At 44.0% G+C, this 14,200-nt stretch overlaps 1 protein-coding gene across 3 annotated transcripts in view; it reads right to left on the reverse strand.

Annotated features, from left to right (window-relative positions):
* The window catches only part of EML6 (EMAP like 6), a 175,782-nt gene that overhangs the window by 76,608 nt on the left and 84,974 nt on the right, over positions 1 to 14,200 (reverse strand). For all 3 annotated transcript variants that reach the window (XM_077925440.1, XM_028725094.2, XM_077925441.1), the window contains 5 exons: positions 11,657 to 11,824; positions 10,358 to 10,464; positions 7,126 to 7,244; positions 4,720 to 4,906; positions 2,295 to 2,400 (listed from right to left, as the gene is read on the reverse strand). In XM_077925440.1, coding sequence (XP_077781566.1) covers positions 2,295 to 2,400; positions 4,720 to 4,906; positions 7,126 to 7,244; positions 10,358 to 10,464; positions 11,657 to 11,824 — 687 coding nt within the window. The remainder of the gene's footprint in view (positions 1 to 2,294; positions 2,401 to 4,719; positions 4,907 to 7,125; positions 7,245 to 10,357; positions 10,465 to 11,656; positions 11,825 to 14,200) is intronic.

Here is a 14,200-nt window from a genome sequence, read left to right on the forward strand (position 1 = left end):
GCTGTCCGGGCTCCATGCAATCGGAGAGGGCGCTTCGGAGCCAAACAGTCAATAGCCCTGGTTAACTCCACATTCCAGCGGGCCACCAGGGAATCAGCTGAAAGGCCATCAACATGGGATAAAGCATCCCCTACCACTCTCTGGAAGCCATTTGGATCCATTAAGTGGCGGGGGCGGACCATCTGAATTGGTCCCACCTCCCTGCAGAGGGGATGGGTCGCAGAGAAGTCCAGTTGCACCAGGAAGTGATCTGACCATGGCACTTCTTTCGTTTCGCTTTTACTTAGTGTCAGATCACCAACATCCATAGAGGTAAACACCAGGTCCAAGGCATGTCCACGGCTATGGGTTGGGCCAGACTTATTCAGGGACAGCCCCATGGAGGCCATGCTTTCCACGAAGTCCTGAGCGGCCCCTTGTAAAGTCGTGTCGGCATGGATGTTAAAATCCCCTAGGACGACCAAGCTAGGTGTCTCCAGGAGAACATCCGCCACGACCTGAAGCAGCTCGGGCAGGGAATCCTTGGTGCAGCGGGGAGGTCGGTACACCAAAAGGAATCCTGTACTGCCCCTATTGCCCAACTTCCAGAACATGCACTCAGAAAACTGGGTCTTCCCAACAGGACGCCCGGTGCAAACTAATGACTTCCTAAAAATCACTGCAACCCCCCCTCCCCGCCCACATGACCTGGGTTGCTGTGCGTAAGAGAAACCTGGTGGACAAGCAGCGGCAAGGACAGGCCCATCTGCTTCATCCAACCAGGTCTCTGTTATACAAGCCAGGTCAAATCCTCCATCCATGATCAAGTCATGGATGGCAGTGGTCTTATGAATCATTGACCTGGCATTGCACAGCAGCACCTTCAGGTCATGTGGGTATCCCTTGCTGATTCTAGTATCCATCCGGTCAGGACCAGACCCGGAGGCAGGGATAGTCCTCAGACAACGACTAAACCTGCCTCCTCTGTAATGATAGGGTCTGGTCTTAGCGTAACTCCTCCTCCTACCCGTGATCACTGAGATCGGTTGTCCCAGTGCATCCCGCCCTGTGGAACATGCCCCAGCCATTTTATGGGCTGGGGCCCACTCCCCGGCAGCCCTGAACCCTCCCCTTAAAAACAAAAACAAAATAACACCTTAAACAAACAACCAAAACCAATAAAACAATACAAGCGAAAAATGTAAAAATTACAAAAACATCAAAATAATAATAATAAAATAATTCCCCAAGCCCAACCAACATCCATCCCACCCCCACCCCCCACATACAAAAAATCCAAAGAATTAAAAAACAAACAAAAAAAAAACACATTTTAAAAACACTCTGTGCCTCTCCGGCAGTAACAACTGTCCTGGTGAGGCCTGTCAGGCCCCGCCCCGGGCCAGATGGTAAGTGGCAGGAAGGAGCAGGGCCCTCAAGCACTCACTCAGGGAGTCTTCCTGGGCAGCAGGCCGCAAGCCGCACGCAGTCCTTATGAGGCCCCAGGCCCCGCCCCAGGCCAGATGGTAAGTGGCAAGAAGGAGCAGGGCCCTCAAGCACTCACTCAGGGAGTCTTCCTGGGCAGCAGGCCGCAAGCCGCACGCAGTCCCCACGAGGCCCCAGGCCCCGCCCCAGGCCAGATGGTAAGTGGCAAGAAGGAGCAGGGCCCTCAAGCACTCACTCAGGGAGTCTTCCTGGGCAGCAGGCCGCAAGCCGCACGCAGTCCTTATGAGGCCCCAGGCCCCGCCCCAGGCCCCGCCCCAGGCCAGATGGTAAGTGGCAAGAGCAGGGCCCTCAAGCACTCACTCAGGGAGTCTTCCTGAGTACAGGAAGTACAGGTACTAAAGTACAGGTACTAATAGCGATGCAGCTGGATGCTTCGCAATAAACATAATTTTATGTTTATTACAGGTAGTATTTTAGGAGTGCTATTTATTTTTCATACAACACATAACCCCCACAACTAGGCACCCTACAAAAATTAAAAGAGAATCAGGCCTGGCCTGCCAGCTTAAAGTCTGATTCAATATAAGGCATATTAAGGATGGTTTGTACACAGCATCCATTAGGAACATCCCTCTGTAAATTCCACTGCTGCTAGCCTTATTGATAAATACGGGAAAGAACAGTGACATAAGAACCTGCTTTAAGGTTTAAGCACTCATGAGCTGCTCCAAAGTGGGAACTGAACCTATTTATTTGGAAACTGAAAAGGAAATGTGGCAATACTAATATTGGAGAGAAAAACCAGAAACGGACAGCAACCAAAACTAATGGATCCATGAGACCCTAGTTGGCAGTAGATAGCTGCTTACCTGAAAAATCAAGGGCACAGACGCCTCTTTGGTGTTGGCCTCTTAGCAGTGACAAACATTTGAGTGCCTGAGTGTCCCACACGTGAATGGCGGCATCTCTCCCAACCTAAATCAGAACACCTGGTGTGAGCGGCTGTGCGTAAACAAAAAACTTGACAGTCATATTTTCCACCCACCACACTCTTCAGCCAGGAGACACTTCCTAGGTTTTCTCAACCAGATTTCTCCTAAGTGCGGTTTACTTTGATATCTCAGGTGCTGACAAGAGGCTTCCTGCCTGTATTGTCATCTAGACTTGGCCACGATCCGTTGTTCAGAATCTTACTTCCATTTTCATAGCTGTCATCCTTGCATTCTTCTCCTCAGTTTCACTACGTCCCTCAAGTACAAAATATATCCATGGAGCACCTAGTTATTGGCTCTCCCATTCAATTCCTTCTCTGTGGGCACCCTCTGGGGTCAAGGGGTCTCCTGACACAAACTTACCTTCACGCTTACTGTTCCTCCAAGACCCTTTTTGCCAGCTGGCATTTGGATAACAACAGACTGCAACCTTTCCCTTGAAGTCATCCTCAGTTTGCCCTCCCTATCCTCTTCTGTTTTCCCTCCTGTCACTCTTAGCAGCCTCTCCAGTACTTTGCCTTCCTCCTGTTTGACTTTTGGGGATTGCTCCACTGAGCTTTAAGCCTTCAAGCATTTCTCTTCTCCTTCCTCCATTCTATTTCGGGGTGATCCTTTGACCAGCGCTATCACACTGATGATTCATACATGTATCATCGTCTTCATTCCTACTTGGTTCCCTCTAGCCAAACTAAATTAAAAAAAACCACGTTTCTCTGATTTATACCCTTGGATGTCTAGCCATCACTGGAGTCTAACATTCCCCAAACTGGAACTGTTTTATTTTAAACTTTATCCTATATTTTCCTTTCTTGATGCTGCAGCAATAGCGGGACATCTGACCTCCTGAAACCTTAGTTATTGCTGCTTATCAGGATGTATAAATATCGCTGCCAGTAAACCTCACTGCTCCCCATATCGTTGGCTAAAGGTAAAGCGACCGACGTGGCCGACTCTGGGGTTGTGGAGCTCATCTCGCTTTAGTGGCCGAGGGAGCCGGCATACAGCTTCCGGGTCACGTGGCCAGCATGACTAAGTCGCTTCTGGCAAACCAGAGCAGCGCACGGAAACGCCGTTTACCTTCCTGCCGGAGTGGTACCTATTTATCTACTTGCACTTTTGACGTGCTTTCGAACTGCTAGGTTGGCAGGAGCAGGGACCGAGCAACAGGAGCTCACCCCATTGCAGGGATTTGAACCGCCGACCTTCTGATCTATACTATAAATGGTATACATTCCCTGTAACTTAGGTGTATTTTATGGTTTGATGCCCACATCCTGCCTTCTGTTGGGGAGATGCTCTCCTATTTTTCTGCAAGGATACGGGTTCCTTACTATCAGCAGAGGCAACATTTAACTTTGTCTTCCTTGCACCCTCTGCCCCCCACATTTTGGCCATAGGGATGTTTGAACATGGACATCCCAATGAAACCATTATGCTGATAGTTATGCAGACTACCTTAATATCCCTCCCTAAAATGTACACTCAGAAATGGAAAACTAAAATAGTAGCTGCAATAATAACTCCTTCTAGAAGCAAACAGTACCCCATGCCAACAGGATTGGAGCCAAGCAGAGAAACAAAGGGGAGGTATCAGCATGTCTGGATAACTCCAAGGTTTGCAGCAATACAAAATAAACATTTTAAAATAAAAGTCTGAAGGAGCCCCCAAAATAACAGGCCCCCGCAAACTCAAACTGGCCAAACAAGGACTGAGCATGCTCAGCGGCCTCCAAGAATGGTAGAATGTTGAGTTACCGCTGGAAAACTGAGGATGGGAATGAATTGGCTTGCTTGAGCCTCTTAAAAGGTAAAGGTAAAGGTACCCCTGCCCGTACGGGCCAGTCTTGCCAGACTCTAGGGTTGTGCGCTCATCTCACTCTATAGGCCGGGAGCCAGCGCTGTCCTCAGACACGTGGCCAGCGTGACAAGCTGCATCTGGCGAGCCAGCGCAGCACACGGAATGCCGTTTACCTTCCCGCTGGTAAGCGGTCCCTATTTATCTACTTGCACCCGGGGGTGCTTTCGAACTGCTAGGTTGCTTGAGCCTCTTACAGCTTATCATATCTCACAGGAAGGCTGGGTGAACAGCAACAGACCTGTTAAGGTGTGAGGAGAAACCAATGCAACATTTTCTTGTAGGTCCCATTTGCAATACACTAAATCACACCATTCCTAAGGAGGTTGGTATGATATTTGAATTTTACAAAAATGAAGTGCAACAATAAGTAAACAACAACAACAACAATGATCATAATAATAAATTTCCATTGAATTGGCAAACATTGTTTCTCCAAAATCTTACCTGTCCAGTAGCAACATAGTCTTTCAGAGGATGGATGGCTAGACTGAGGATATCATCATCGTGACCGAGATACAGTCTTTGGGTGTGTTGCTGTCTATTGTAAACAACAGCAACAGCAGCAATGTGGTATACCACCTCCCCAGTCTGTGTGTAGAACAAATTGTTTCGGCAGTCATAGCCTCTGTAACTGGGATGAATGAAAAACAGCAAAAGGTGAACATTTTAGCAAAGTGGCCTGCAAACTGTCGAAGCAAAAGGATATTGTGCTATGATCCTAAGTGCCTTCCGATTTTGCTGAAATCAATTCAGACTCCATTTCAATGTATTTAGGATACAGATTCAATATGAGAAGATGTGGATTAAGAATAATGCTGTGTGGTATTTTCCTGGGATGGACAAAAATGTCACAAGCTAGCTACTTAGAACCAGGTAGCTGGTTTCATTCACAGTCTACAACCAAGTTGTCTTCCAGTTTCACCTTAAATCCTGAACTAAATCTGAGCTTTCAAGACATGCTAAAACGGGTTTCATTGGACAGTCCTGCGTGCGGATGAACTGATATTAATGGATATTTTCAAAGGCATTCATTTCTACAGTGGTGCCCAGCAAAAAGCCTGCACGACTTCCATTTTTATGCAAAACATCACCGTGTTAAGCTACAGCCAGTCCAGCCAAGAGTTCCAGACAGTCAAAATTATTACTGATCCAGAAAATAACTCTGAAAGCCAACGTTGACGTGAAGATGGAAAAGGAAATGGGAAGGGTTCACCTCCACCTTCCTCCGTACAGTGGTGCCCCGCAAGACGAATGCCTCGCAAGACGGAAAACCCGCTAGACGAAAGGGTTTTCCGTTTCTGAGCTGCTTCGCAAGACGATTTTCCCTATGGGCTTGCTTCGCAAGACGAAACGTCTTGCTAGTCTTGCGATTTTTTTTCTGCTCCCCCCCCCCTTTTCCTAAGCTGCTAAGCCGCTAATAGCTTTTTAGCAACTTAGCCGCTAATCCTTTAATAGCCGCTAAGCCGCTAATAGCGCTAATCCGCTTAGCCGCTAATAAGGTTGCTTCGCAAGACGAAAAAAACGCTAGACGAAGAGAATCGTGGAACGGATTCTTTTCGTCTTGCGAGGCACCACTGTATGTTAAAGCAAATGGGTGGACTGATCCTTGGACCATAGCTGTCAACTTTTCCCTTTTCTTGCGAGGAATCCTATTTGGAGTAAGGGAATTTCCCTTAAAAAAAGGGAAACATTGACAGCTATGCCTTGGACACTGCTGCCTGTGGGAAGCAGTTACCCATTTCCGTGCAACGTTGCATTTCCTATGGTGAACTCAATTTTTTTTGAATACTGTTCCTTCGGTAGCCTAGACAGCACCATCTGTGCACAAGAGAGAGGTAGCGTACGGCTTGGGGGAACCCCAAGGTCTGCATAAATACAAACAATACTTTTTGCTTAGGATTGCCCCCTAAGGGACGGGGGGTCAGCTGCTAAAACAGCTCACAGAGGATGGAGCATGTTAAGCGGACGTGGAACACTGGTTGTTGCAAGGTGGGTGGGAAAGGAAATGAGAGCCAGCGAGGCACCTGAGAGCCAGTGTGGTATAATGGTTGGAGTGTTGAACTATGACCTGGGAGACCAGGGTTCAAATCCCCACTCAGCCATGAAACTCACTGGGTGACCTTGGACCAGCCACTCTTTCTTAGCCTACCCAACCTCACAGAACTGTTGTGAGGATGAACTGGGGAGGAGGTGAACCATGTACACCACCTTTAGCTCCTTGGGAGGAGAGGTGGTATAGGAATGTAATACATATATACCATATTTTTTGCTCTATAAGACTCACTTTTTCCCCTCCTAAAAATTCAGGGGAAATGTGTGTGCGTCTTATGGAGTGAATGCAGGCTGCGCAGCTATCACAGAAGCCAGAACAGCAAGAGGGATTGCTGCTTTCACTGTGCAGCGATCCCTCTTGCTGTTCTGGCTTCTGAGATTCAGAATATATTTTTTCTTGTTTTCCTCCTCCAAAAACTAGGTGCGTCTTGTGGTCTGGTGCGTCTTATAGAGCGAAAAATACGGTAAATGGAATGACGTCTCCTTTAGGAAAGCATGAACAGGAGCAATCCATACGGCACCATTTTGTTACAGGTTTCAGTTGTCCACACTTAACATAAGCTACGGCTGATGTGTTGGTGACTTGGAAGCAGGCACAATGCAAAGCTACAATGCAAGCCCCTAATAGTAAACTCCATTTCCCTAAATGTGTTTCTTGGTTTTCATGATAACTTCAGACACAGTCTCTAAATCTAGGTGCTATTTCTGGTTTTGCCAAGAACAGATTACCTTTTTCTGCAAATTGTAGTCTATAAAAGCGAAAAGACAAGAGTAGTCACTACTGAAAAGTTATTATACCCATGTATAAATTGTAGCTTCAAGCTGTCCTCGGGGGCTCGCTCTCTTTTAAGGAAGGGCACTGAGTGGTTTTTCTCTTTACTTTGCTGTTTCAGTTGAGGTAGATCTTCTTTGTAAACCTAAAATAATCGAGAGTTACATTGCATTACACATCCCCAGTCCAATAATCCATGTGGCTTATTGCTATTTGTGCCACTACGGGGCCTAGTAATTTGCAAGATCAATGTCACTACCCTGTAATGCATGACAAAAATCTGCCTCTTTGAGAAGTCGGAATTCTTTGTATCAGAAGCACCAGTAATGGAAGATCAGGCCAAGCTCATTCGATTACTGCACAAAAAAGTTTAAAAACTATGTGTCTATGTCTGTGTGTGACACTTGATCCCCCCCTCCACCGCCCCACTATCTTAATTCTTTTAAATTAAAAAAACCAAACATATGTAGATCCTTCCTTCCTTCGTTCAGGGAGTTTTTGTGACATATGCAAATGACAGAGGAGATTTAAGCGGTTTGTAAGCACTGAAAGAACTAGGAGATGGATTTCCACTGCTAACAGGTACACCAGATATTAGGCATGCAAATCTTTTAAAGAGATGGTTAGGAACTCAGATACTATGACATCGGTTTAATCCAGTGGACAGCTGCAAAACAGCTTCCAAAGATTCCCGTGTGGGTGTAAAATTCCCTGCGTTTGGGAAGCTGCAAGATTCTAACGCACTGGAAATCTCTGCAAACTACATGTCCTAGTTGTTTCTATCAATCACGACTGCTTGCATACAACCCTGTTCCTTAATAGATGGCGTCTGAGCCATAACAGCTCTACATATACTCTCCAGCTGTCCCTCTAAGCCATTGCATCTTCGTTTCCTATCATCACCCCCCACCCACCCACGATTCTCTGTCATATCTCCAGGCAGCAGCCAATAGTATCTGTGTTACAGCTGATACAGTCCCTTAGCACAATGCTATGCACACTGATTCTTAGAGAAACATTGGATTGAACATCCCACCGCTATCACCATATGGTACTTCTGTTTAGGGTGCCCCTGAACTTTCAGCCAATGCTTTTCGGCGACGATATATGTAGGACTACTATTGGAAGTTGGGAACAGAAAAAGCCCCCTTGTGGAAGAGGAGGAAGGAACTTCAAACTCTTGTGCCCAAGACTCGCTCCAAGCAAAAGTCACAACACAGGTCATAGAGTTGCAGAGTTGGGATCACGAGGGTCATCCAACCCCCTACAATGCAGGAATCTTTTGCCCAACAAGGGACTCGAACATAATAATAATAATAATAATAATAATAATAATAATAATAATAATAATTTATTTATACCCCGCCCATCTGGCTGGGTTTCCCCAGCCACTCTGGACGGCTTCCAACAGAATATTAAAATACAGTAACCTATTAAACATTAAAAGCTTCCCTAAACAGGGCTTCCTTCAGATGTCTTCTAAAAGTCTGGTAGTTGTTCTTCTCTTTGACATCTGGTGGGAGGGCGTTCCACAGGGCAGGTGCCACTACCGAGAAGGCCCTCTGCCTGGTTCCCTGTAACTTGGCTTCTCGCAGCGAGGGAACCGCAAGAAGGCCCCCTTGGCGCTGGACCTCAATGTCCGGGCAGAACGATGGGGGTGGAGACGCTCCTTCAGGTATACTGGACTGAGATTAAGAGTCTCATGCTCTACTGACTGAGTTATCTCCTCATAACTGCAAGGTCAGGTCCAGCAATCTGCAGAGGAAGCCTGCCTCACAGTCCATTTGGTGAGTGTGATGCATTCTGCAGTGACAAAGGCAGAGTCTTCTCTATGGGGGCCCCTCCATTTGCAGAATTACCTGCTTATGGAGAGAAGACTACCTTTAACTTAAAACATCCATTGTTTCACACAGGCATTTGTAAATGAACTCGACCATTTAGATGCTGCTGCTGCTGCTGCGCTGAATTGCTTTCAATATTTTTATTAGTCCACGTGAGTTAAATGATGATTTAATTAATTGTTTATTGCTTTATGGCGTACACTACATTTAGCGCCTTAGGATCCTACAGAATGAAAGGCAGCTTATAAATGGAAATAATAAATAAACACTCACAAAAATGCAGAAAAGGGTGCAATTGTTGAAGCAATATACTTTTTCTTTTAGCTTCAACAAACAGATTGGAAATTAAGACATTTAGGGTCATTATGGCAAAAACATACGAAAGGCCACTTATGTCTTAAACAAATGCATCTTAGGAAATTCATGCAAATCTTCTTCCCTTCAGTGAAAATGAAATGCAATTCCTACATATTTATTCATCATTTTTATTTCATATAATTCCTTGCTTTATTGGTAGCCCTTTAATTTAAAGGACAATGCCTGAATTGCAGGGGGTTGGACTAGATGACCCTCAGGGTCCCTTCCAACTCTACAATTTGATGAATCTATGACAATAAATTAACATTAATTTTGGATTTACCGGCTAACGAGAGCAGTGGGTTTGAAAACCCTTTGCGTGATTCTGTAAGAGACTTGCAGTGGAGCTGCATATTTTTCAACCTTTTTTTTTTTTTAAAAGGAAGTATCTGGAAAGAGCTGCACCTGCTCATTCAAAGGTTTTCTAATTAACTGATCTAAAGGGGTGGAATGTTCAGTCCCATGATTAACACGCAATGTCATCTCTCTGGCCTCTTGCTAAAAATAAGACCGCTGTCCACATGGCAATGGCAACAAAGAAACCTCCACTAATATATTATGCAAAGAAAGAAAGCTTAGTGCCCCCTCTTAACTTCCTGTCTCCCCCTCCTAACTTTCTATTTCTCTACTTTCTCCCCCCCCCCTCTCTCTTTCCCCTCCTCAATCCCACATTATCTCCAACAAAAAAATGTCTCCAACTGGCTGCAATTCATTTGTATGAAGGATGCTAGGACTTAAAAACAGAGACACTGAATGTATTTTTGTTACCTATGGAAAATCTTTATACAAAAATATAATAATAATAATAATAATAATAATAATAATAATAATAATAATAATATAACATGCCGGGATAAAAAAGCTGAGTACAAATACAGTTTAAATACCCCAGTTCATATTTTTAGCCTTAACTTTCCTTAAATTCAACGTGGTCTCTCATTTAAACTCTCGAGCTCTGTTCTTTCACTTAACTTTTCCTTCCTTCAACTTTAAAATCCCTCCGCTGTTTTGGTGGGTTTCCCGGTTGCTGGGTCTAATGGCCTGTTTCCATATTGCTCACCTGTCGGGTGTAGTTGATTTGAGCTTCTTGCTCTATATCTGAGTCTAACTCTGGCACATCGGATAAATCGGAGTCAGATTCTTCGCTGTGTGAATCTATGCCACTTTCTGCACACGGGAGAGAATGCACCAGACGACATTTTAATAAAGGCAATTTAAAACGAAAGCCACATCCCCGCAAATAATGAATACAAAAACATGTGCATGCACACGAAAGCTTGTACCAATAACTAACTTAGTTGGTCTCTAAGGTGCTACTGGAAGGAATAGTTTTATTTTATTCATTTTATTTTGTTCAAACAATTGTTTCTTATTTGGCAGTAGAAACATGCACACTGAACCTAACCAAAGATGCAAGCAGAGCACAGTGTTCAGTGTTCAGAAAATTCCATGAATATTCAGTTTATTTCTCTTTTCCATTATGGCCATAATTCTACAGAAGTATGCAGGTCTTCACTGAAAATTGGCTTTTCTGTTCAGCTGCAGTAGAGCAGGTTCAAATACAGCTCCAGCTGCTCATATTGTTCTCTACTCTGTGCACATACAACTCTCTAGGATTCCCACTGACATCCATTAGTGACACGCTAGAAAGCTGTGTGTAATAATAATAATAATAATAATAATAATAATTTATTATTTGTACCCCGCCCATCTGGCTGGGTTTCCCCAGCCACTCTGGGCGGCTTCCAACTGTGTACACAGTGTTTCCCCATCTGTTCTCCAGCGAATTCAAACCTCCCTTTGTCTCCTATTCCAACTTTTCTTCATTGGTCCTAGCTCAATATTCCTGTGGGTCTCTGCAGTTTGAAATGATTTCTAAAAGTTACTGATTGAAATATGTGGACATCCCCTGATGCACAGCGAACATTGTGTACATGTATTATTTGAGCAAACTGCACCCAAGGAGAACATGGGCCTGTAGGAAAGCAAAAGGCAATGTACATGTTGGATTCAAGTATTCTGGGGGATAATGATTGAAAGAAAACCCATCCAATCAATCAAAGCTATATTTTCAATTGCAACTTCTTTCAATGCTTGGCCAAAGCACCCAAGGCAAGTGAAGGTATTTTGCTTTGAGGGGCCTATGTCTTTTGGCTGAATCTATACTGCTCAGTTCAAGTTGGAACGGTTTGTTGGTTTTTATAACTGTAGCTGTTCTACAACTGTGTATTATGTTCTACAACTGTGTGTTATGTTGCTGTAATAACCCATCCTGGGACCATAATGGTGAAGGATGTAATTCAGTGACTGAACGAACAAACGAACGAACGAATGAATAAAGAAATGTTATTTGCATTACCCTGGGGTGCTGTTTCATGGATTCCATTTGTTAAACCTTCTGGAATAAACCGCCACTGAAAAACAGAGTGATCTGCACCTCCAGTACTTATTACCCACTGAAAGTCATGCGACCAACGGACATTAGTAACATGTGCAGAATGGCCAACGTATTTTCTAAATTTAGCTCCTAGAATAATAATAATTAAAAAACCATATTGATAATTGCAGATAAAATTCATGAAATGTCAGAAAAAACCATAGTTACTTTTTGAATATATATATATATCATAGGTTCTTTTAATACAGCCAGCATGAAGTCGCAATAAATTATACACCTGATCAACACAGACACACAAAATGTGTTTTCCTTTCCCAATTAATGGGCAATAATTTTCACTAAAATGATTGCCCTGTCGCCTACCCTGCTCAGTCTTCGTATCATGGTAGTCAAAATGGCATATTCATTTCCCCTCGTTTTGTAGGTTTTGCTTTTGTCTTCAGTACTGGCACATATTAGCTTGCTGATGTAATCATATTAGATACTACTTCTTAATAAACAGAAAATAACAAAGAATCCTTTGTTAGTCCATAAAGCTGTTTCCTCTTTTGCTGCAGTGGACCAACACATCTAACTCTCTGGAAGAAGTTCTTGAGAGTTTATGATGGAAGTTGTTTGCATAAGTCAATGTCAATATCACCAGTGCTTTTTTTTTTTCTAAAAAAAATGTTTAGGGGTACTCTCATTTTGACTCAAGAAAATCACCGTTTTATAGTTCAAATCAGGGAAAATAAATACAGTAAATGGACAAAAGTACAAAGATTCACAAAATGTTTAGGGGTATGCGTCCCCCTGCGTCGCCCCAGAAAAAAGGACTGAATATCACGTAAGCTTAATGACAGAATCATTCTATCTCATTGCATGTTTGAGTTTCATATTTCCCCTGCCCATGCATGTTTGATTGCAGTTTCCTTGGGGCAGAGCTTGCAGGGTATTTATTTATTTTATGTCAGCTGTGTGGCGTGATATAAATAGTAAATCGAAAGAGAAATCCTTACACTGCTACTGTAAGATGCAGCCAGAAGGCCTTTGTCCTCTTGACTCTGAAGTTTGTTTTATAAAATAATTGGAAAGACATTGAAAGAAAACCATTCTGAAAGTCAGCAGACCTCAGAAGGACAGAAGATGCTCAATAGCTTAGCGTTCAGCAACTTCTAATATTGTGTTTCCTGAACAATATGCCATGGACAGCTGGCATCCGAGGCAAATCAGGTATTGATTTGTGGGCTTCCAGTGGGCATCTGGTTGGGTACTGTGTGAATGAAATGCTGGTCTAGATTGTTGACATTTCCATTCCACCTCAAGGAACAAGTATGTGGAAATGTGTGTCACATGTCTGTTTACATTCCAGCACAGTATGCTGGGAACTTCCGCTTGTATACAGTTTTTGCTGTTCTCTCTGAGATGACATGAGAGAGAGACGAGATGTTTCTTTGTTCTGATTTATGATTATGTCATGTACTGAGTTGAACAGGATCCAAAAAGCAGCAGTCTGATTGGTCCTAGAACAATAGGGTCCAGAATGCAGCAGTCTGATTGGTCCTAGAAAAATAGGGCCCAGAATGAAGCAGTCTGATTGGTCCTAGAACAATGCAGCAGTATGATTGGTCCGCAGGAGCTACCCAATCCAGGTACAGGTGGAAGTGAATCCACAACCTGATTGGCCTACAGGAGAATTCCGGAATTAGCCAATCACGTGCGACCCATTGTGTAAATAATGTATATAAAGCAGATATTTTGGGGGAACTTTCATTCCTCACTACCAGGAGCTGAATAAAGAGCATGAAATCCACACTTGACTCCAAATATATTTCAGATTAATAAATCTGTAGCTGAAGTATGACTTCGCAAGCCTCACGCCTATTCTGTGCGCGCAGTACACTCTGCTAATAGCGTGCCTTGGCTTTTGAAGTCCAGGTTGCTGATTTACTTCGGAGCACAGACCGATGGAAGGAGACGTCCGAGCTGGGGCTTGCCAGCTGGCCTCCCGGCCCTCTGCATGTTGACATAGATGAGCCTCTGCTGTGATCTAGCATGACTTCTTATGCTCTTTACGTTATTTCTACCAATTGTAACAAGCAAAGTCTTCAGGATTGGGGATTGACCTGACTTGGAGGGGATTCCATTGGATCCACAGCCAGTCAAAGACTTGATTGAGAGTTGGCCAAGGCCTACTATGTCCTACAGAGTGAAACCAGGCAGGCAAAGTAAACTTTATATATTACCAATGGACTACTGGCCTGAAGGTTCCTTGATAGGAGCCAGCACCAACCACTAACAAGCTCGAGTTAAAGATATCAGACCACTTTTTCAGCTTTTTGCTTTCCATTTCACTCCTACATACTGGTATATTTTGGATAGTTTCCATGTACGTGGCAATGAAACAGATAAATTATTGACACTGGTCCATCCAAAAGGATATGACATGGTTAGGGAGCAGGGCAGACAAGCGAGGAAGCACTGGACAGTCTCTGGTGCTGAGGCCCACCTGAAAGTGGCTCAAGA

Source organism: Podarcis muralis, chromosome 3, assembly GCF_964188315.1.
Source record: "Podarcis muralis chromosome 3, rPodMur119.hap1.1, whole genome shotgun sequence".
Classification (NCBI taxonomy): domain Eukaryota; kingdom Metazoa; phylum Chordata; class Lepidosauria; order Squamata; family Lacertidae; genus Podarcis; species Podarcis muralis.